This window comes from Callithrix jacchus, chromosome 10 (assembly GCF_049354715.1).
Source record: "Callithrix jacchus isolate 240 chromosome 10, calJac240_pri, whole genome shotgun sequence".
In the NCBI taxonomy this organism is placed as follows: domain Eukaryota; kingdom Metazoa; phylum Chordata; class Mammalia; order Primates; family Cebidae; genus Callithrix; species Callithrix jacchus.
In genome coordinates, this window is record NC_133511.1 from 83,038,880 (window position 1) to 83,060,401 (window position 21,522).

The window sequence follows — 21,522 nt, forward strand, 5'->3', positions numbered from 1 at the left end:
CATCTGCACAGTATCCTCTGGTCATTGACATGTCTGTGTCCCCACCAGAACACAGGCTCCTGGGCTTCTTGAGGAAGTATTACACCAGTATTACTCTGATTCATTAACTGAATGCCTACTATGTACAAGATGCATTCTATAGCCGTGAACACAACAGACAAAATGCCTGCGTGGAGCTAATATTCCAGTGACAATAAATATCCCACACACAGTAGTACTTTCTAGATTCAAGACTGTTCTGAGTACTTCCTATTAACTCATTTAATCCCTGCCACAATTATTACCATCCCCACTTTTCAGATGAGGAAAGTGAGGCTCCAGAGTATACAACCTCCTCAGGATCACACCACAGCCAGTCAGTGGCAGGGCTGGGATTCAAGCCCAGGCAACCCCATAGCAGACCATGCTCCTGGGCACTGGGCCACTCTGGTTTCAATGCTCTTTTCTCTCTTCTGCCTCACTCACGTTGGTATTCACTGTGCCCAGGCCACTGCTTGGCACATATCCAGTGCTCAGTGAAAGTCTGCTAATTGAAGGGACCCCTGAACAATGAGTGCTGGTCCCTGCCTACCACACCCACTCTTCACCCAATCCCAGTTCACAACCGACCCCCATACCCCCCTACACATGCCCCAAGTCTTCTGAGACTCATCCAGCCTCTGAACAGCTCTCTCCTGGGTGTTACTCTCCATGCAGCACCTGCACTACTTATCCTGACAGTCAGTCACACACCACCCAACCACCCTATCAGCTGAAGCAATGTGGACATTTGCTGCCAGCTCCCTGATATCCCCCAGAGTACAACAAATATGATGTTAGGTAAATGGATTTGAAATGCTAAACTAAAACCGACTTCCCCTCTCCAGTCCTCCATCATCATGGAGCTTTTTCTTCCTCTGCCCAGAGGAAGCAAGGCAAGGCTCGAATCAGAAATAATCTTTGCTACAACTACATCCAGATTGCCTAAACCTATAAGCCAAGGTCGCAATTAGGATGCAGATGTGGTTAAAAACCACAAGTAAAGTTGGACATTTTGAAACCTTTAGTTAAACCTATCAGGATGTTCATTGCCCTCCCTTAGAAAATGCCCGTAACTGAGAATCTGAGCTGGCTGCACAATATATACAGGTGCCCTCTGTGTATATCAGAATCCCTGCAGGAGATAAGTCAAAAAATTACCTACATACATTTGAACCAGCATAGCCATTACGAGAAAAGACAAAATACTTGTTCATGGAAATAAATTCTAAAATCTGTTGAACCATACTATGTTCTGGGAACTAAGTGCTTTACACGTATTATTCTCATTTAATCTCTGTCCCATGGGACAGATACTGGCATTTGCCTTATTTTACAGAGGTTATATAACCTGCCAGAGTTCCACAGCCATGAAGTCTGGCTCCAGGCCTGTGTGCTCACCCACGACCCCATAGCTGCCCTATTTGAAGTCTGGAGTGAGAAGAGCCAAACTGTGAGGGAAGTCAAGTCTGGTCAAAAGCCCTCAACATGGAGACAATAGACTCTCAGGGAGGTGGTCCCTCCACCTATCCTACCTGAGAACCACACTGCAGGCAGGCAGGACTTTTCAGTGGGAAAGAGCTATAATGCAGCCCCTGACAACCCTGGGAATACAGGTCTGAGGCCACATCCAACTCCAGAAATGTTTCAGATGTACAGGGATGGGGGAGCAGGGAAATGCTTATCAAGGAAGTCAACAGTTTATGGTCCTCAGCTTCGACTGAGTCTCCTGTGCTGCAGAATGCGTCACATAACTTAAAAGCTGAATCTCAGACTGGCTCTCTACCCTGCGGATATTGGCTTCAAGTTCAGCCAGGTCCCAGCCTGAAGCTACTAGGCCCAAGCAAGCCCTTTTTCTGCCTCACACAAGCATGGACTGCTTTGTGGACTCATCAGGACTGAGTGGAGTCCCCTGACCCAAGGCTGTGCTTCTGGGCCAAGGTCATTTCTGTACCCACCCCAGGTCATCACTGCTCCCATCACCACCCCCCTAACAATACCCCTGAGGTGCCTATAGGGACTTCAGAGAGAAAAGCCACCTATCTTCTCTCTGCTCCACCCCATAGTCTACCTCCTCCTGCCAACAGAAATGTCCAAGGACAAGGAGCTGAGCAATGGCCCCAGAGTCTGCAGGAAAGCGCTAGAGTGAGGTTTTCATGCTGAGCCTCAAAATGCCAAACCCTTCCACTATGAAGAAGAGCTTATTTTCCCAATATTCTCTTAACTTTGTCTCAGTGAGGTTAGGGGAGGGGGTTCCATCTCCAGAGGGAGTCAAGTCCAAAACAAAGACGGGCAGTCTGTCTCCTCTCCCAGACCCCAGAAACCAGAGGGAGAATGGCTCAGGGAGAGGTGGACCTAACCAGGCAGTGGACTTCCTTCACTCACCTGGTACTTGATGGGCAGGAGGCAAGATGGCAAGCCCTAAAGCCTGCTTCAGCTAGTCTCTGAGCTCCAGGTATAGCCCAGCACAGCCTGTACCCTCCCCCAGGGGCTCTCTGCAAAACCCGGAGTGGGGGGGGAGTGGGGGGGTTCTCTACAGGTGCATGTGCTGGGGGAGCAGTGGCAATTCCTACCAAACCCAAGACGGGGAGCTGACTCAACAGAAGGCCACATGCAGTTTGCTTCCAGTGAGTCCCAGACTAACAGTCCCGGCTACGCCCTCTCTTCCCTCACCATGTTGGTGGACTCTGACCTGTGTGAAGCTTGAGTGTTTCCCTGAAACAAACTGGAGCAGCCTCCACAGCACAGCCTGTCATGGAACATGGTGGAGACAGGCCAAGCTGGACAGAGAGAGACTATGAGAATCCCACATAGGGAGCGCTGGATGACCCCAGCACTGCCACCTTACACCTGTGCACCTTACATCTTACTGTACTTAAGTACAGTAAGTTAAACTCACTGTAACTTAACTTACTGTACTTAAGCACTTAACTAACTACACTTAAGCACTTAACTTACTGTACTTACTATGCTTAACTTACTGTACTTAACAGTAACTTAACTTACTGTACTTAAGTATAGTAACTTGACTTACTGTACTTAACCTCCACGAGCCTCTGTAAAGTGAGGATGATAACAGTACCTATCTTATAAGGTTGGCATGAGGATTAAAGGAGCCTGTGTCTGTGAAGCCCTTAGAACAGTGTACATGTGAACAGTGTCACCACATGATAAATATTTGTAAAATAAATAAGTGGAAGCAATTGGCTTCTCAGTGTGACAGCCTCATAGTCCCACCCCTCAGCTCACTACTACCCCTGCCCCACCCCGAACTGAGCAAAACCCAACACGGACTTTCAGAAAAAAAACAAACAAACAAAATCTCAAACCTTTCTACTGACTCAAGGAGGAAATCAGCACCAACCAAGACCTCCCTCCCCATAGGGCAGCCTTGAAAGGCCTGGCGAGATTGCCCCACAATTCTTACAACTTCCATCACTGGGCTCCTCAAACACAGGCAGCTTTTAGAATAAAGAGTGTACTTTGGGTTCGAATTTAAATATCTATGTATTCACAGAATAGGAAGCCAATTACTTTCCTTTCCCCAAAACAATTAATATCCCTTCTGAATTTTCAAAACCATCTGGTGCCAAACACACAAACATGTCTATGCATTTTCAGGTGAGAAGAGTCAGAAAAAGTTGAAGCAGAAACCGACTGAGCTCTCTCCAGCTCCCACCCACACACCAAAGCTAAAAAAAAATAATAGTTTGAAGCCTCCAAAAGTGGATATAATTTCAGGTACCACCAATTGCATCTAGAAATGCATTAATGGGTACCATTATTATAGATATTTAGCTTCACAGCATTCAACCATGTTTTTTTAAGTCCCCAGGTCAAAATGTGTTTTAAAAAAAAAATCTTCCCAAACACTTTGGTCCCACTCTGCCCTGGGACCCTGACCACTGACTTATCCCCCTCCTCCCGGCCTTACCACACAATCCCCCATTCACTCCCAACTCCAACCAGCCCTCTATCCTCGTATATCTGCAGTTTCTGGAGGGAAATGGCAAATGTCAAATCAACCAATCCACATCTATTTGGCTGAGTACTGTCTCTGTGCCTGAGACGGTCCCCAGGAAGCTGGGAAGTGATTCATGGCACTGAGACACAATCCTAGCCCCACCCCATACCCCAGGACTAGCTCAGGGACAACTGCAATGTCAGACACCTCTATGACTTGCTCATCATCACCACTACCTGACAGGACACATGTATTCTCCCACACAGAGGAAGCCTTCCCCCTTCTCAGCTTAATTGCCTTCTGCTTGCCTTCTCTGACTATCAACATCAATCACTCAGAACAACCTGTCACCCCAGGTCCTCCTCCACCTGTAGAATCTCTAAGTGATCATGGGGTTCTAAGATGTGGAGCTGCACACCTACCCCCAGGCAGACATAGGTCCCATTCAGTGGTCACCCGCAAGATCTGTCCTACCACCTCCCACTGGAACTGACAGCATCATTTCAGCAAAGGTGAAGGCAGTACATTCCCAACCTTCACTGAGAAAACCAGAGGTTCCCCAGGACCTGGCTTCCCAGGCTCTATCCTGGGTAACAGAATGGACATTCAGACAGCTGGACCTTACTAATACTCTCTCAAGGCCTTTCACACAGCTTAACCCAATGACTTTGGACAGATGTTCTTCTATAAGGAAAGAGATTCACAATCCCTGAGCACCTTCAGCAGAGTGGTATTTGGGAGCTATGCTCTAGGGGGCTCCCCGATTTCCTTTGTCTATGGGATTGTGCTGCATGGTGTTTACAAAACATGGATTCTGGGATCTGAGTGCCTGGGTTGAAACCCTGACTCTGCTTTTAGCTTGGGCAGGTCACTTGAACCTCTCTGTGTCTTCAGATGTTTATTAATCTACATGATGGGGACAATGACTGTACCTACCAACTTAGAACAGTATCTGGCAAATTTGTACTGCTATATAGGAATTAGCCATTATCACTACCACTCCTATAAAGGAAGCCCCTTTCTAAGGCGAAGTGTGGCCTGGTTGACAGGAAAGCTGTGGTTGGTTCTCTTTGGGGAGATCTCCTAAGGTCAGGCTAGCCAGAGGGAGCTAGCCTGTGCTGAATAGCATGGTAGAAGCTTCCACAGGCTATTGCATTTAATTCTTAAATTAGGGAGGAAACGTACCTTTCCCCAAAAGAATTAATTACTTTCCTTTCCTATAAGAATATTGTTAATTATTATTATTCTAGAGGTGAGGAAGCTGAAGTTCAGAATGCTTCCACTTTCAGTGTCCATAAGAATCACCTGTGGCCAGGCATGGTGGCTGATGCCTGCAATCCCAGCACTTTGAGACACCAAGGTGGGCAGATCACCTGAGGTCAGGAGTTCAAGACCAGCCTGACCTACATGGAGAAACCACGTTTCTACTAAAAATACGAAATTAGCTGGGCATGGTGATACATGCCTGTAATCCCAGCTACTTGGGAGGCTGAGGCAGGAGAATCACTTGAACCCAGTGGGTAGAGGTTGCAATGAGCAGATATCATGCCATTGCACTCCAGCCTGGGCAACAAGAGCAAAACTCCATCTCAAAAAAAAAAAAACAAAGAATCACCTGTGGAACTTGTAATAAATGCTGACTCCCAGCCCCAGCCCACAGAAGCTCTAATTCATGTCTACCCTCACTGCCTCTTACCAAGTGCCCTAATAGAGACATCAGGGTTACTGCCTCTTCACAAAAGAACCAGATGCAAATCCTAATACTAACATGTGGGAACCCTCTTCACTGGAACAGGGACATGTCGACAGGGAGTGTAAATCAAATGTGTCAATGAAGGGTAAGTACAAGAAACCTGGTTGGTCTTTTTTTTTGAGATAGAATGGAATCTTGGCTCACTGTAACCTCTGCCTCACAGGTTCAAGCAATTCTCATGCCTCAGCCACCCAAGTAGCTGGAATTACAGGTGTGCATTACCACACCCAGTTAATTTTTTTTATTTTTATTTTTAGTAGAGATGGGGTTTGACCATACTGGCCAGGCTGATCTTGAACTCTTGACCTCAAGTGACCTACCTGCCTCAGCCTCCCGAAGTGCTGGGATTACAGGCGTGAGCCATGACACCCCTCCAGAAAGCTGTTCATTTTCTCTCTGGTTGGACAGAGCCACACATGGCTTCCGAGATGAGAAATAGTTTCTGTGATATGCAGCACTAACCCTTTACTGCCCAGCTTCCTTTCAAAGACAAGTCTCAACAAGAAAGCACAGTTCTTTCTCCCTCTGGCTAGCCTGACCTTAGGAGATCTCCCCAAAGAGAACCAACCACAGCTTTCCTGTCAACCAGGCCACACTTCGCCTTAGAAAGGGGCTTCCTTTATAGGAGTGGTAGTGATAATGGCTAATTCCTATATAGCACTACAAATTTGCCAGATACTGTTCTAAGTTGGTAGGTACAGTCATTGTCCCCATCATTAGATTAATAAACATCTGAAGACACAGAGAGGTTCAAGTGACCTGCCCACGCTAAAAGCAGAGTCAGTGTTTCAACCCAGGCACTCAGATCCCAGAATCCATGTTTTGTAAACACCATGCAGCACAATCCCATAGACAAAGGAATTCGGGAGCCCCCTAGAGCATAGCTCCCAAATACCACTCTGCTGAAGCCCAATTACTACTGAAGGATCTTATCCAAGGCCTGTCCCTACTCCTCAACTCAGCACTAACATCTTTGAGACCTGAACAGGCACACAGGTACCATGGCACTCACCCCGACTCCCCAGCTCCTTCACATTTTCTGCACTGGCCTCTCCTGCCTCGGGCTGCTCAATGCTCTGCTCCACAGCTGCCTGGCCTTCCTCGCTCACCTTCTGAAGCTCCCCAGCCCCAGGCACCCATACTGGAACTGTCCAGCATTCCTCTCCTGTCTTGGACTGGCCATTGCTGGAAAGCAGAAACAGTGAGCTGCATTTCTCTCTGCAGCACCCAGTGACTCCAGGATTGTGAGTCTCTTTCCTTACAGAAGAACATCTGCCCAAAGTCATTGGGTTAAGCTGTGTGAAAGGCCTTGAGAGAGTATCAGTAGGGTACAGATCTCTGAATGTCCACCCTGTTACCCAGATGATTCCTTGATCAAAAGCTATCCAGCCTCTGATTAAACTGCTCCTCCCATAAGATGTCCACCACTCCTCAAGATGGCCAACTGGTTCCATCTGTGGACAGGTACAGACAGCTCAGTTTGCAAGTGGAAAGGATGTGATCATTGCAAAGGTGACTGAATTAACCTAAACCATTGCTCTGGTTCCCCTCTTCCCAAGAAGAGGATGATCTCATTGCCCACCTCAGCCAGAGTGAAAGAACACAAGAGGCTGTGCAGCCAGGGGCCTTGGTACAGGGCTGGAATGGGATCTCTGACCCCTCCCTCCCCCAAGCATGCTGCCCCCGCTTCTCTGAACCATAGAGTATGATGCAGGAAGGCACAAGAGGTAGCCAGCAGCCCCAGGAAGAGACTGCACACTAACTCTAAGCTGTCAGACCTAAAGAGGGTGAGGGCTCTGTCTTGGCAGAAAAGCCCCGGAGAAACCCTGAGAAAACTGGCTGTGACGTTGGAAATGCTCTTCTGGCAGGACCTGAAAGAGACAGCCTGGCTCTAAGCAGGCTTAAGAGGCTCATCAGCCCTAAGCTAAAGTCAGCTGACATCTGTGGGGGTGAGAGGGTGCCTCTCCAGCTTAGGGAGGTCCACTCCCCCAGAGCACCAGGGACCGGCTCACAGTTTTGCCTGCGGACTATCCACCCACCCATCACTCTTCTATCCTGTCTTTTTGAGGGAGGCCCAAGGGGGCTTCTGCCTCATACTCATCAGGGAAGGTGCAGGCAGAGAACTGCTTTTGAGGGATAGACCGTAGAGGGAGGAATCAGTAGAGAGGGAGTTAGCCAGGCCTGGCAGTGCACACCGGTAGCCTCAGCTACTCAGGAGGCTGAGGTGCAGGGATTGCTTGAGCCCAGGAGTTTGAGGTTACTCAACAGAAGTTGAGTTACAAAACCTCAACTTCTAAAAGAAAAAAAAAAAGCATAGACAGAGTGATGATGAGAGCCACAGGGCACCGTGTACCATGGTAGAAACTGCATAGAATTTGGAGCCAAGAAGACTCAGGTTCAAGTCTCAACCCCCTCAGTGATGCTGTGGCCTTGGGAAGATCTTTTAACCCCCTGTCCCTGCCCCCATCAGCCTCAAATACCTGATCTGTAAAATGAGGACAATCGAAATATCTGCCTCTATAACAAATGCATTTTTCAACTAGAAAGCACCATGAAGATTATTACTGTTGACACCTGTGACCTGAGAAGCGCCAGACAATGCATTTGTCCTTCAGTGGTCAGAGCCGATAACCAGGTGGCTGCCCAGATTAAGACGCAGACATCTGTGCAGGCTTCTAACTGCCCAGGAAAGAGGCAAACCAGAGGCCACCCCTCACTCAGACTCACCCACTGTTAACATTTTGCCCCATTTGCTCTGTCATCAGCTCCTTCCCTGCAACACAATTACCCCCCACCACTTAACCACTTAAGAGCAAATATCCTCAGTGTATATTTCCAATAAGGACATCCTTTAAATACCAGAATGGTTGTGCCATTGTTATTGGTCCAAACCAAATTTGAGTTGAGTTCCCAGTTTGCATGCCCCTGATCCCAGCAATCCTAGTTCAAGGGCACCAGACTTCTGCAGTCACTGAACGCAATTAGGACTCAGAAGTCATGTCTCCACTCCACCTCTTAGCTGTGTGGATGTCTAGCAGAGGAACTCACATTTACTGGGCATTTGCTATGTGCCAGTAAATGTGGCACTACTACTTGCTAAATGCTTTCCATCAATTAACACATGTAATCCTCACATTTCACCCCATTTTACTGGTGAGGAAGTAAGGCTTAAAGAGAGTAGGCAAGCTGCCACAGTCAGGGAGCTGTACATGGTGAAGCTAGAATTAGAGGCTAGGTAGTCTGACTCCAGAGTCCCCATGCCTGGCTACTGTCTCTTTATACATGCTGTCACCCACATCAAAAACCCTTTTCATACATTCTTCTGCCTGACAAAGTTGCCTAGCTGTGCTTTGGGCTTCAACAAAAGCCAACACTGCTGCCCAGGCCAGTATCCAGGAGAGTGTAGGCAGGCTGGATGAGAAAGAGAAGTGATCAGGCACAACTCACAACTTGACACAAGCGAAAGACAATCCAAGGTCACCACAGCTGCTGCTGTTTTCCTGAAGGCCTCCTGTACATCCTGTTTACAGACATAGGGCCCAGAGAGGCTGAAAAGCCAACAAGCAGTCTCCCCACACTCCTCTGCCACCTAAGACTTAATGGGGGACCTGGCCTTCCTCTGCCGGTGCACACTTCTGTTTAGAACACAAAGCAGTAAATGTGATGCATCTTGCCAAAGTACTGATTTGAAATGAAGATATGAGAGAGGATTCCATAACAAATTAAATTGAGGGTAAAGTCTCAATTAATTTTAGTCTGTCAATTAATTTTTGGACAGAACCAACACTTAATGGCACTTCCTACAACCAGTCTCTGAGGTGAGCTGGCCTTCATTTTTTTCTGCCGTTAGACCTGTGGCTGGAAAGTCTGAGAAGCCTAGATATGAGGAACAGTATTTCCAGGCCTCTCCCTTGAACTTTGGAGAAGCTGAACTAATAGAGTACACAACTTTTTTTTTCTTTTTCTATCTTTTTTTTTAATGCCATTTCACTCTTGTCGCCCAGGCTGGAGTGCAGTAGTGTAATCTCGGCTCACTGCAACCTCTGCCTCCTGGGTTAAAGCAATTCTCTTGCCTCAGCCTCCCAAGGAGCTGTGACTACAGGCACGTACCACCACACCTGGCTCATTTTTATATTTTTAGTAAAGATGGGGTTTCACCCTGTTGGCCAAGCTGGTCTTGAACTCCGGACCTCAGGTGATCTGCCTGCCTCAACCTTCCAAAGTGCTAGGATTACAAGCATGAGTCACCATGCCCAGCCCAATAAACAACTTTAGAGAAGTCACTTTACCCCTCTGAGCCCAAATTCCCACACTAAAAAAATGAAGTGATTATGAGACAAACCAGAGAATGTTCATGAAATACTCTGTAAACGATAAAACATTAACTCAGAATATTTCTCATTTCATAAAATTGAAAAGCAAACGTTTTGACAGCCATTTAAAAACAACAGGCAAATATAACCATATTCCTCCGTGTTTTTCCCTCTGCCAATATTTACTTAAGACACCGTGCCAGTTTACTGAGATGCTTCCGTCTTACACTGAGCAAAGACATTCAAACCTGTGCTGTACTCTGAAGACAGAAAACAAGAGCAGGCCCTTCACTGCTCCACCATGTAGGCCACATGCTGAGGCTGAAAGGTCAACAGGCAGTCTCCCACTGCCCTCTGTCACCTCAGACTTAACAGAAAGTAAACTGGCGTCTCCCTGTCCCCATGCACATTTCTGTTTAAAGTACTCTCTTAATCTTTTTTCCAAAGTTCTCAATTTAGGAAGTGCCAAATTTACTCCTATAGACATCAAAAGAGAATGGAGGCTGGCGCCGTGGAAGATGTCTATGATCCCAGCTACTCAAGAGGCTGAGGCAGGAGAATTGCTTGAACCCAGGAGGCGGGGTTGCAGGGAGTCAAGATCATGTGACTGCACTCCAGCCTGGGTGACAGAGCAAAATTGCATCTCAGAAAAGAGAGAGAGAGAGAAAGAGAGAGAGAGAAAATGGAGAGGGTGCCATCAAGGCACAAGAAACCTACACCCACCCATATCACATGGAAACACCTCTCCCCAAGCCAGCATCTGTCCTGTCTCTAAAATACACTCCTCTCATGGGCAAAGAGCCTTAAGAAGCAACTTGCAACCATTTTTCTTAAGGAGGTTTTCTTAAGTTTCTTTTTGGAGATGTTTTGAGCCCATGGTATAAATCATGGTTCCTAATCCTTCCTTTTGCTTTCTAAACAACACTCACTGTTATTCCTTTCCCACAGAACCTAACATTTAAATCTGTGAACCAGTTTTTACCCTTGAAAATGCAACCAGGAAGTAAAATATAAAGCATGGGGTTTTGCCAAAACTTGCCAAGCTAGGAGAACCTTTCTTAACCTTCAATAAGAGGGTTCAGAGTTTCTATTTTAATCCATATGTAAGCTGCTAGTTTGCCAGAAATTCTTGGTGAGACTATTACCCCCAGGTTTGAAATAAAGTTTCTGGGACTGCTGTTCACAGCAACACCTCAATAAAAAATATAACAAATAAGGCAGGGTATGGTGGCTCATGCCTGTAATCCCAGCACTTTGGGAAGCCAAGGTGGATGTTTAACCTGAGGTCAGGAGTTCAAGACCAGCCTAATCAACATCGTGAAACCCCATCTCTATTAAATTAGCCCAGCATGGTGGTGGACACCTGTAATCCCAGCTACTTGGGAGGCTGAGGCAAGAGAATCACTTGAACCCAGGTGGTGGAGGTTGCAGTGAGCCGAGATCATGTCATCACACTCCAGGCTGGGTGACAAGAATGAAACTCTCGTATCAAAAAAAAAAAAAAAAAAAAAGGCCGGGCACGGTGGTTTATGCCTATAATCCCAGCACTTTGGGAGCCCAAGGCAGGTGGATTGCCTGAGGTCAGGAGTTCAAGACCAGCCTGGCTAACATTGTGAAACCCTGTCTCTACTAAAAATACAAAAATTAGCCAGGCATGGTGGCACACACCTGTAATCCCAGCTACTCGGGAGGCTGAGGCAAGAGAATCGCTTGAACTCAGGAGGCAGAGGTTGCAGTCAGCTGAGATCACACTGTTGCACTCCAGGCTGGGTGACAGAGTGAGACTCTGTCTCGAAAAAAGAAAGATGCAAATAAGTGAACCAACAGGTTTGACATTCTACAAGATAAATTTCACTACCACGAAGTTCAACATTTATCTGGAGAGGAAGACAGGACAGACTCCTTCCTAGGGGTGGCCCAGAAGACGGTCAATTGGATGAGGGTGTAATTAAGGGCTGCCTCCTGGGCCATAGTATTCACTGATTTTCCTGAGGGCCTGCAAGGCCTGGTGCTTACAAGATCCCCACCTTAACATCTGTCACACTTAGTTCATCCTTCACTCTCCAAATCCCTTTAATTTCAGACTGAAAAATGGGTTGCTGAATACAAAACACACACACCCTTGATACTTGGCATTATCTTCAGAGGTAACCCTCTGAAGGACTCATGCCTGGCCCCCACTCCCTGCCTCAAAGGGCCAGGTTCTTAACTGCCCACTCCCAGCCCCCTGGAGCCCCAGGCCCTGCCTGGGCTCCCTGCTCCTCCCCACTGCCCGGCGGGGGGGGGGGGGGTGGAGGGCATGGACACAGGCACTTACGCTCTATGGTACTTTGGAGTGGGACATGGTGGTGGTGATTCCTAGAATATGAGGTAAATGCGCTGATATTCACATTTAAAACATTATATTCTATAGTACAGAAATAACTATAAAATGTACGCTGATAATTTAAACTTAATTTTTCTTTATTTAGAATGACATTAAATAGCAAAAAAAAAAAAAAAAAAAAAAAAGATGGAGTTTCACTCTTACTGCCCAGGCTGGAGTGCAATGGCACAATCTCGGCTCACTGAAACCTCCCCCTCCTGGGTTCAAGCAATCCTCCTGCCTCAGCCTCCAAAGTAGCTGGGATTATAGGTGACTGCCACCACGTCTATAAATAGCAAAAAATTTTTTTCTTAGTGGCAAGTCAAGGGAAAGACTACAGAAGAAAGGACAAAATTTTGTATTTTAGTATTTTTTTTTTTTTGAGATGGAGTCTCACTCTATGCTCTATGCTGGAGTACAGTGCCGTAATCTCAGTTCACTGCAACCTCTGCTGCCTGGGTTCAGGCAATTCTCTTGCCTCAGCCTCCTGAGTCGCTGGGATTACAGGCACCTGCCACTGTGCTCAGCTAATTTTTGTATTATTAGTAGAGACGGGGTTTCACCATCTTAGCCAGGCTGGTCTTGAACTTCTGACCTCGTGATCCACCTGCCTCGGCCTCCCAAAGTGCTGGGGTTACAGGCATGAGCCACCATGTCCAGCCATCATTTTAGTATCTTTAAAGATGCTTTTTTTTTTTTTTTGAGATAGATCCTTCTGTCACCCAGGCTGGAGTGCAGTGGCGTGAGCTTGGCAACTTCTGCTTTCCAAGCTCAAATGATCCTCCTACCTCAGCCTCACTAATAGCTGGGACTACAGGCATGTGCCACCACGCTTGGCTAAGTTTTGTATTTTTGTAAGGATGGAGTTTTACCATGTTGCCAGGCTGGTCTCAAACTCCTGAGCTCCAGCAATCTTCCCACCTTGGCCTCTCAAAGTGTTGGGATTACAGGTGTGAACCACCATGCCCAGCCTAAAGATATTCAGTTGGTGCAAAAGTAATTGTAGTTTTTGCCATTAAAAGTAATGGCACTAGGGCTGGGTGTGGTGGCTCACGCCTGTAATCCTAACACTTTAGGAGGCCAAGGTGGGCAAATCATGAGGTCAGGAGTTCGAGACCAGCCTGGCCAACATGGTGAAACCCCATCTCTACTAAAGATACAAAAAATTAGCTGGGCATGGTGGCGGGCGCCTATAATCCCAGCTACTCAAGAGGCTGAGGCAGGAGAATAGGTTGAATCTGGGAGGCGGAGGTTGCAACTTAAACCTGGGAGGCTGAGGTTCAGTGAGCCCAGATTGTGCCATTGCACTCCAGCCTGGGCCACAGGGCAAGACTCTTTAAAAAAAAAACAAAGTAATGGCACTAACCACAATTACATTTGCACCAAGCTAATACTTTTTCCTTCTTCTTGAACGAGGAACCTTGCATTTTCATTTTACACTGAGGCTCTGCAAATTATGTAGCCAGTCCTGCCCTAGGACCTACTTCAGGTCCTAGGGGAGAGGAAGGTCAGCCTTGTTCCAAGCCTCAGGAATGTTTTTCCCAGAGTCTAGCTGCCCTCACTTAGGGACAGGCACCCACAAGGAGACAGTACCTACATAGGGTGTCCCCACACAACCCCAAAGCTAAAACTGAGAAACCTGAAGCTGGAAAGAGTCTTGTGCAATCAGCTGGTTCCTGCCAGTACCCTTGTGCCAAGTCACAGAGAAGGCAAAGGGCCCAGCAACCAGAGAAGAAAGAGAGCCTGGTCCAGTAGCCAACAGGTACCCCAGTCCCCAGATGCAGAGCACTAAGGAAATGAGATGAAGACGCCAGAGAAGGCTACTTGAACCTCCACTGGGCAGCTTCCCGCTTTGAGCATTGTTCTCAACAGCAAATGCCCATATCCAAGAAGCCTGGGTCTAGGCACCAGCCTTGACAGGCCCGTTCCTGGCTGTTGAGCTTCTTTCATCTTGCTCATTTTCCTCCACTCCAATCTCCTTCCCAGTAAGGAGTTTTCCAAGACCTGGAATACCTGGAAAATTCATTGGCTCTCTTTAAAACACTGCTTCCTCAAGAAATATCAAGTGCCTACTCAGCTCCCAGCCCTGGCTGGGTGCCTAAGTCTCAGAAGTGGGGAACAAGATGCCTGTCTTCAAGGAACAGCCTTGGCACAGGCAAGGTGGCTGAGCCCCTCTTCTCTGCCATCTCCTCATTGCCTGTGACCTACTGAACACCTGCTGTAGGGGGAACACAACTCACAAGGTTCCATGAAACCCCTGAAGAGCAGCCCAGTGTAACACTCTCCCTCCCATAGCCTCTTCTAGAAACTTCTCCCTCATCGGTCCCATGTTTGAAAAGCTGTGTTTGCCAAATTGTACTTAATAATAATCAATGTCTTCAATTTTTTATTAATCAGAGACATGTACCAGCACCAATCAGCATAGGAGACCAAGGGGTACTGCCCTTCCAAGGTACCCCAGTCCCCCAAAAAATGCAAAGATGGCGTCTGGCCCCATGAGCCTTGGGGAAGCCTAACTCAGAACAATGGCACATGGGCATGCATCTCCTTGAAGATGCATGGCCTGGGGTGGGAGCCACCACTAATAATGTGGCTATCACATAAGGGACCAAAGACCTATGTTCTAGTCCCAGTTCTAACACTTCACCCAAATCACTGAACCTTCATGGACCTGAGTTTCATCATCTGAAGAACGGGGATGATCCCTGCTCTCCTACCTCCAGGGGCTGTTCTAAGGATCAAATAAGAAAAGACAAGAAAAAACCGTCTGCTAGAGGAATGTCCGGGATCACTGCAAGAGTCTATGTCTGGAAAATGGAACTAGTAATAGTAGCTACCCCATCAAACTATTGTGAGAATTAAATCAATCACAATTAGAGAACAGTTTCTAGCATTTTTCAAAGACTCAAAAGATTAGGCTGTTATATAATTATTATTACTAGTATTGCTACTTCTTTTAATGACACTATTATCACAATTACTATTATGCCCTGCTACCCAGCTAAGGGATTCATAGTAAAGTAGAGAAGTGCTAGAGTACAAGATGTCTTTTTATTATTTATTTATTTAGGGACAGGGTCTCACTCTGTCACCAGGTTGGAGTACAGCAGCACAATCATAGTTCATGGTAACCTCAGACTCCTGGGCTCAAGCAATCCTCACACTTAAGCCTCTCAAGTTGCCAGAACTACAGGAGCATCCGACTGCTATTTTTTTCATTTTTTGTAGAGATGAGGTCTCTCTATGTTGCCCAGACTGATCTTTTTTTTTTTTTTTTTTTTTTTTTTGAGACTGAGTTTCGCTCTTGTTACCCAGACTGGAGTGCAATGGCATGATCTCAGCTCAGTGCAACCTCGGCCTTCTGGGTTCAAGCAATTCTCCTGCCTCATCCTCCTGAGTAGCTGCCATTACAGGCACGCACCACCAAGCCCAGCTAATTTTTGTATTTTTAGTAGAGACAGGGTTTCACCTTGTTGACCAGGATGGTCTCGATCTCTTGACCTCGTGATCCACCTGCCTCAGCCTCCCAAAGTGCTGGGATTATAGGCATGAGCCACCGCACCCAGCCACCCAGACTGATCTTGAACTCCTGGCTTCAAATGATCCTCTTGCCTCTGCCTCCCAAAGTGCTGGAATTGCAGGCATGAGCCACTACACCCAGCCAAAAAATCTTTTTAAAGGGGTTATCAGCGTCACAGTCTAGAACTGGGACAACCAACAGTAGATTCCTTATGTATTTTGTCCCTCATTGATGTAAAATTGAACAAAACGTGCAGAAATCAAAACTGAAATTCATCTGCTTAAGATCAAGCTTTTCTGCTTCAAGAAATGGACTCTGAGGCCAGGCGCAATGGCTCATGCCTGTAATCCCAGCACTTTGGGAGGCTGAAGGGGGTGCATCACAAGGTCAGGAGATCCAGACCAACCTGGCTAACACAGTGAAACTCCGTCTCAACTAAAAATACAAAAACATTTATCTGGGCATAGTGGCACACGCCTGTAATCCCAACTACTTGGGAGGCTAAGACAGGAGAATCGCCTGAATCCAGGGGGGTGACTGAGGCACGAGAATCATTTGAACCCAGGAGGCAGAGGTTGCAGTAAGCTGAGATTGTACCACTGCACTCCAGTCTGGGTGACAGAGCAAGGCTATCTAAAAAAAAAAGGAAGAAGAAGGAAGAAGGAGGAAGGAGGAAGGAGGAAGGAGGAAGAAGGAAGAAGGAAGAAGGAAGAAGAAGGAGGGGGAGAGGGAGGGGGAGGGGGAGGGGGGGAGGGGAAGGGAGGGGAGGGGAGGGGAGGGGAGGAGAGGAGAGGAGAGGAGAGGAGAGGAGAGGAGAGGAGAGGAGAGGAGAGGAGAGGAGAGGAGGAGGAGGAGGAGGAGAGGAGGACTCTGCAGAATATTAAAACATTTGCCGGCTGGGCATGGTGACCTGCATCTGTAGTTCAAGCTACTTGTGAGGCTGAAGTGGGAGGATCACTTGACCTCAGGAGTTCAAGACTGCAGTGAGCTATGTCTGTACCACTGCAATGCAGCCTGGGAGACAGAGAAGATTCTGTTTCTTAAAATGTTTTTAGAAATTATTATCTTTTTAATCTGCTAAATATGAGGAGCAACTGAATACATCCTGAAAAACCTCACACAACTTTCCTGTGCAAGGATCCATTAGGAAAAATAAAATCAACCGTGTCGATGTTTTGTCCCTCTCACTTTATGAGCCAAGTTAGAGGACACACTCTTGCCCTCAGCACAAAAATCAAACATTCAGAAATGCTTGTGGCAAAACTAAGAAATCAGACAACAGGAAAACATTTTTTATGTCGGGGCAGTGGGTGAGGAAGAGAATAATTACTTCCAAAATCTTAAGTCTCTCAAAAAATTGTTATTGAAGGAGGTCAGAAGTACAACCATCTGTCACAGCGCCCTGCCTTCGAGGGTAGGGAACACTCACACATTGCTTTCCCTAGGCCTGGGAGGAGTCAGCCAAGGCCCTGGGCAAGGGAACTCACTGTCAGATAATCATGAGGGACCTCATAGATGAGTTACCATGGAAGAGTCAGCAAAGGTGTGGAAGGCTGTACTCCAGCCTCCAGAGTCCCACATGCATCCTCACACACCAGCCCAAGACTGCAGCTGGTACTTCAGAACACTGGCACCCCTTCCTCCTGTCAAAATAATGACAGGCCCTGTCCCTGGGTGAGGCCAGTGAGATGCAGGCTGTGGATCCCATCCCTCTCACTTCCTCAGAAACATTGCTTTGGCAAATGCTGGGTCTCTTTGCCGAAGCATCAATTTTTCCCTCTCAATCGTCATTCCCATCATAACAAAACATGCTGTACAATCTCCCACTGAAAAAAGAAAGGAAAACCTTCCCTCAAGACCACATCCTCTCCATTACTGGCTAATGTCTCGAGTCCACTTTGCAAGAAAACTACCTGTAAGATTTGCCTGATTGACTCCCCATCTTCACCCCATATTTTATCTTCCACCTACTCTAGTCAGGCTTTGTCCTATAAGGCCTCTGTGATCACGCATTCTCCTGGGGTTTCTCCTGCCTTCTCAGTCTCCTTGCTGGCTTCACCTCTCTCCCCTCTGAACACTGCTTAGACCATCCAAAGGCTCAGAACATCTCTCTTCTGTCTGTACTCTCTTCCTAAGGGATTTCATCTAATCCCATGGCCTTAAATAACATCTATTATACTCAAATGGAATCTCTTCCGTCCTCTCTCCCCACCAAGCTTCAGATCACACATCTGATTATCTGACATACTCACATCTCAAATGTAAAATGGCAAAACAAAATCTCACGATTCTCCTCCACCCCAAACCGGCTCTTTTCATCTCAACTATATGAATGCTATCCACTCAGGCACTAAGCCTTGAGGAGTCATCTTCACCTCTTCTCTTTCTCTCACAGACTTTATTCAGTCCATCATGAAGGTGTGAAGAGCCTACTTCCTGAACACAGCCTGAATGTGACACTACTCCATGTCTCCTGCGCTACCACCTCAAGCAAGCCTCTGCTAACTCCTGCCTGGACGAGGGAACAGCCTCAGTTGCTTTCCTGCCTGCCCTGCAGTGGCCACCTACAATCCAATCTCCTCACAGTGATGGTTCTAAACACAAACTAAATCATGACACTTCCTTGCTTAAAAGCCTCCATGGTGTTTCACTGGGATTAGAAGAAAGTATGATAACTCCTCACCCTCACTCACAAAGCTTTGCAACATCTGCCCCCTCCTACCTGTGACCTCTCCTCACGTCCTGTTCACCACACTCCAGCCACCTGGTCCTCCTGCTCCCTAAAGTCCAAGCTATTTTCTGCCTTAAGCCCTTGCCCTGGCTGTTCGCTTTTCCCAAAATGCTTTGCAACCCCACCTCATCACATGATGCCTCCTTCTTGTCATTCAAATTTTACTTTAAATGTTGCCTATTCAGAAACGCCCTTGATCTCCCAGTTCAACCAAGCCACCCAGTCACTCCATACCACATCACCTTATTTTAACTTTCTGCACAGTAGTAACTACAATCGGATATTATTTGTGTTTCTTTACTTATTTTTTATTCCCTTTTTTCCTCTCCCATTAGACTGCAAGCTCCATGAGCACCCAGAACTTGCCTGTTTTGTTCCCAATGCCTAGAACAATGTGTGATCTTGTGGCGCACAGGAAAACTGTAATAATATCAACAGATGCAGTTATGAGCCAGAGAGGTCCACTGATAGCAACGCACTGACAGCCCAGCCAACTCCCCAACTTCATACACACACGAGGCAGGCAACAGAACCGTAGCAAGGCTCTAGTCCTCAGATCTGTAAGTCTCATCCATCAGTATTTTCAACTATTGTGCAAGAACTCAAACCAGAAAAGAAGGTTCCAGGGTTTTCTTGAAATAGGCTGCTTCACCACTGACTAAGAGTAGTAATTCTGACTCACAGTCCCCAAGTACACCCACTACTAGTCAGACCACCGTCCGGACCTTTGGCTAGTTCATTCATTCGGTGAACAAACATTTACCGAGTGACTACTCTCTGTCGGGCACTGGGGCAAGGGGTCAAAAGCAGGTTTTGGCCTCTCAGAGCTCAGCAGGTAGAGGGAAACATGCTGCAACACAGGCTGTCGCCCAAGCGGGAAAGCAAAGTCTATACCGGCTTAGGAGCCTGACTCACGCCTTCACTTACTGCCCCCCAATCTGACATGGACCGATCCTACAGACCCAGGGTAACCTGGCTGGTGCGGCAACCCTCCCGGGCTTTTGCGGAAAAGTTGCAGCTGGACAAACAGAGGCACCAGCGATCGCCAGGTTCAGCTCTGGCCGAAGAGACGCGGAGCGCTCAAGGAACGCCATTGGTTGACCAGTTCCACTCCCCTCCCCCTCCCTCCCCGCAGGTCCGCGCAGTGGATGGAGGCCGGGGGCGCGGTTCCGACTCCCCAGGATCATCCCAAAGCCCGAGGCCGGAGAAGGAGGCCTCCTAAGCGAGGTTCCCCGTCTCTCCCTCTCCCCACCCCAACCCCGCAGGCCCACACCAGGACAGAACTCCTCGCTCTACTCCCCCTACACGAGCCCAACAAGGTCCCAACACCCGCCTCTCCCGGCGGGGCGCAGCCGGAGACCCCAGCGGGGAGGCGTGCCCGGCCCTCACACCAGCTCCCGAATCCTGCCGGATCGCAAGGTCCAGGGCGCAGAGTCTGTGGCCCCTTTCCCGCGCCCAGGTCCCCAGCGTCGATGCGGCCCCCAATGCCTCCCTCTCGGAGCCCGCCACACAACTCCGGCACACAAAACCCGGAGTGAGGCGCGGCGCAGCGCGCGCTAACGCGCTCCGGCCGGCGGGAGCAGAGGGAGGGCGGGGCGCCCGGCGGGAACTCGGAGGGACCCCCGGGGCGCAGGTGCGAGCGCTGCGGCCCCACTCACTCACTCGATGAAGTAGCTGGCGCCCTCCTCGGTGAAGCCCTCCTCCCAGCCGCGGGGCAGGTCTGCGGAAACGCCAGAAAAGTCGGGTCAAACTTGGGCCGCAGCGGCGCGCGCCCCCCCCCCGCCCCGCCTCGCCGGCCCGGCGCCCACCTGAGCGAATCATGTGGCCGGAGTTGACGGGCTCCCCGGTGCGCGGGTGCAGCCAGGTCGTGCGGCGGAGCTGGTCGCTGCGGGCAGAGAGGTGCACCTGTTAGAGCCGCCACTGCCTGCGGGGTTCCCGCCTGGTCCCCGCCCCCACCCGCGTCCCCGCGTCCTCGCGTCCCCGCGCCGCACTTGATGAAGAAGACGCGGCCGTCCCGGCACACGCCGTAGGACCAGCGCTCAGGTAAAGTGTCCCGCCCGACCGCCGCCGCCGCCATGTTCGCCGAGCGCGGAGCCTCCGCGGGGTGGGGGTGGGGGTGAGGGGGCGGGGGCGCGGGCGGGGGCGGGGGCGGGGGCGGCGGCTCAGCCAGCTCGGGGCCCGGCGGCGCCCCGGGGTGCTCCATCCAGGCGCGGGCTCCTTGGGACGCGATTGCCCGGCCAGGTCCCGACGCCCGGAGTTCGCCGCCGCACCGGCCGGCCCAGCGCGGTGCCCGCGGCCTTTGTCCCCGCGCCTTCCCCGCCCCCAGCCTGCTGGCCCCGGCGCTCCCTTTTGCCCCCGACGCCAGGAGACCCGGGCGGGGCGGGGGGCCGCTGGCGGGCGCGCCTGGCAGCTTCGGAGTCCGCGGTTGGACCCGACCAACTCCGAAAACGCCGCGTGCCGGGAACGCTCAGTAAACCCCCGCAGACCCGCACCGGCAGACTGCCCGACCCGGGAACTCCACTTATGTGTGAACCAAGTTAACACCCAGGTGCCTGCCATATTCCCAAACTCCGTCTTTTCTCCTGTAAGGTTAATCGAGTCTACATGGGATCGTTGTGAAGATTAAAAGACGTAACAATCGCATAAATTGCTTAGCTGGACCCTGGCACGTAGTAGCTGCTCTATCAATGCAGGCCAAGCGTGATTACGGTTTCCCAAGTTTTCAGCTGGGATGTGAAGCAGGAGGGAGCAGGGTTTCCCCCACACAACCCTAAGGTTGCAAGGATCGCAGGCTTGTGCCTTTAGTTCCTGTCAAGTAACAGAGAGAAGGGGTGTTGAGGGCTGGGCTGCACGTCCGT

At 49.0% G+C, this 21,522-nt stretch overlaps 1 protein-coding gene across 17 annotated transcripts in view; it reads right to left on the bottom strand.

The window, feature by feature from the left end:
* PLEKHA7 (pleckstrin homology domain containing A7) overlaps positions 1–20,754 on the bottom strand; it is a 260,456-nt gene extending 239,702 nt beyond the window's left edge. For 14 of the 17 annotated variants that reach the window (XR_013523322.1, XM_035264207.3, XM_035264206.3 and 11 more), the window contains exons 1-3: positions 20,656–20,754; positions 20,473–20,549; positions 20,327–20,384 (exon numbers count right to left, since the gene is read on the bottom strand). Coding sequence is in view for 13 of the 17 variants with exons in the window: in XM_035264207.3 (XP_035120098.2) it covers positions 20,327–20,384; positions 20,473–20,549; positions 20,656–20,741 (221 nt within the window). In the remaining 4 variants the exon portion in view is untranslated. The remainder of the gene's footprint in view (positions 1–20,326; positions 20,385–20,472; positions 20,550–20,655) is intronic. The other 3 variants (XM_078340689.1, XM_078340686.1, XM_078340681.1) reach the window with 1 other exon arrangement.
* Between the last annotated feature and the right edge of the window lie 768 nt (positions 20,755–21,522).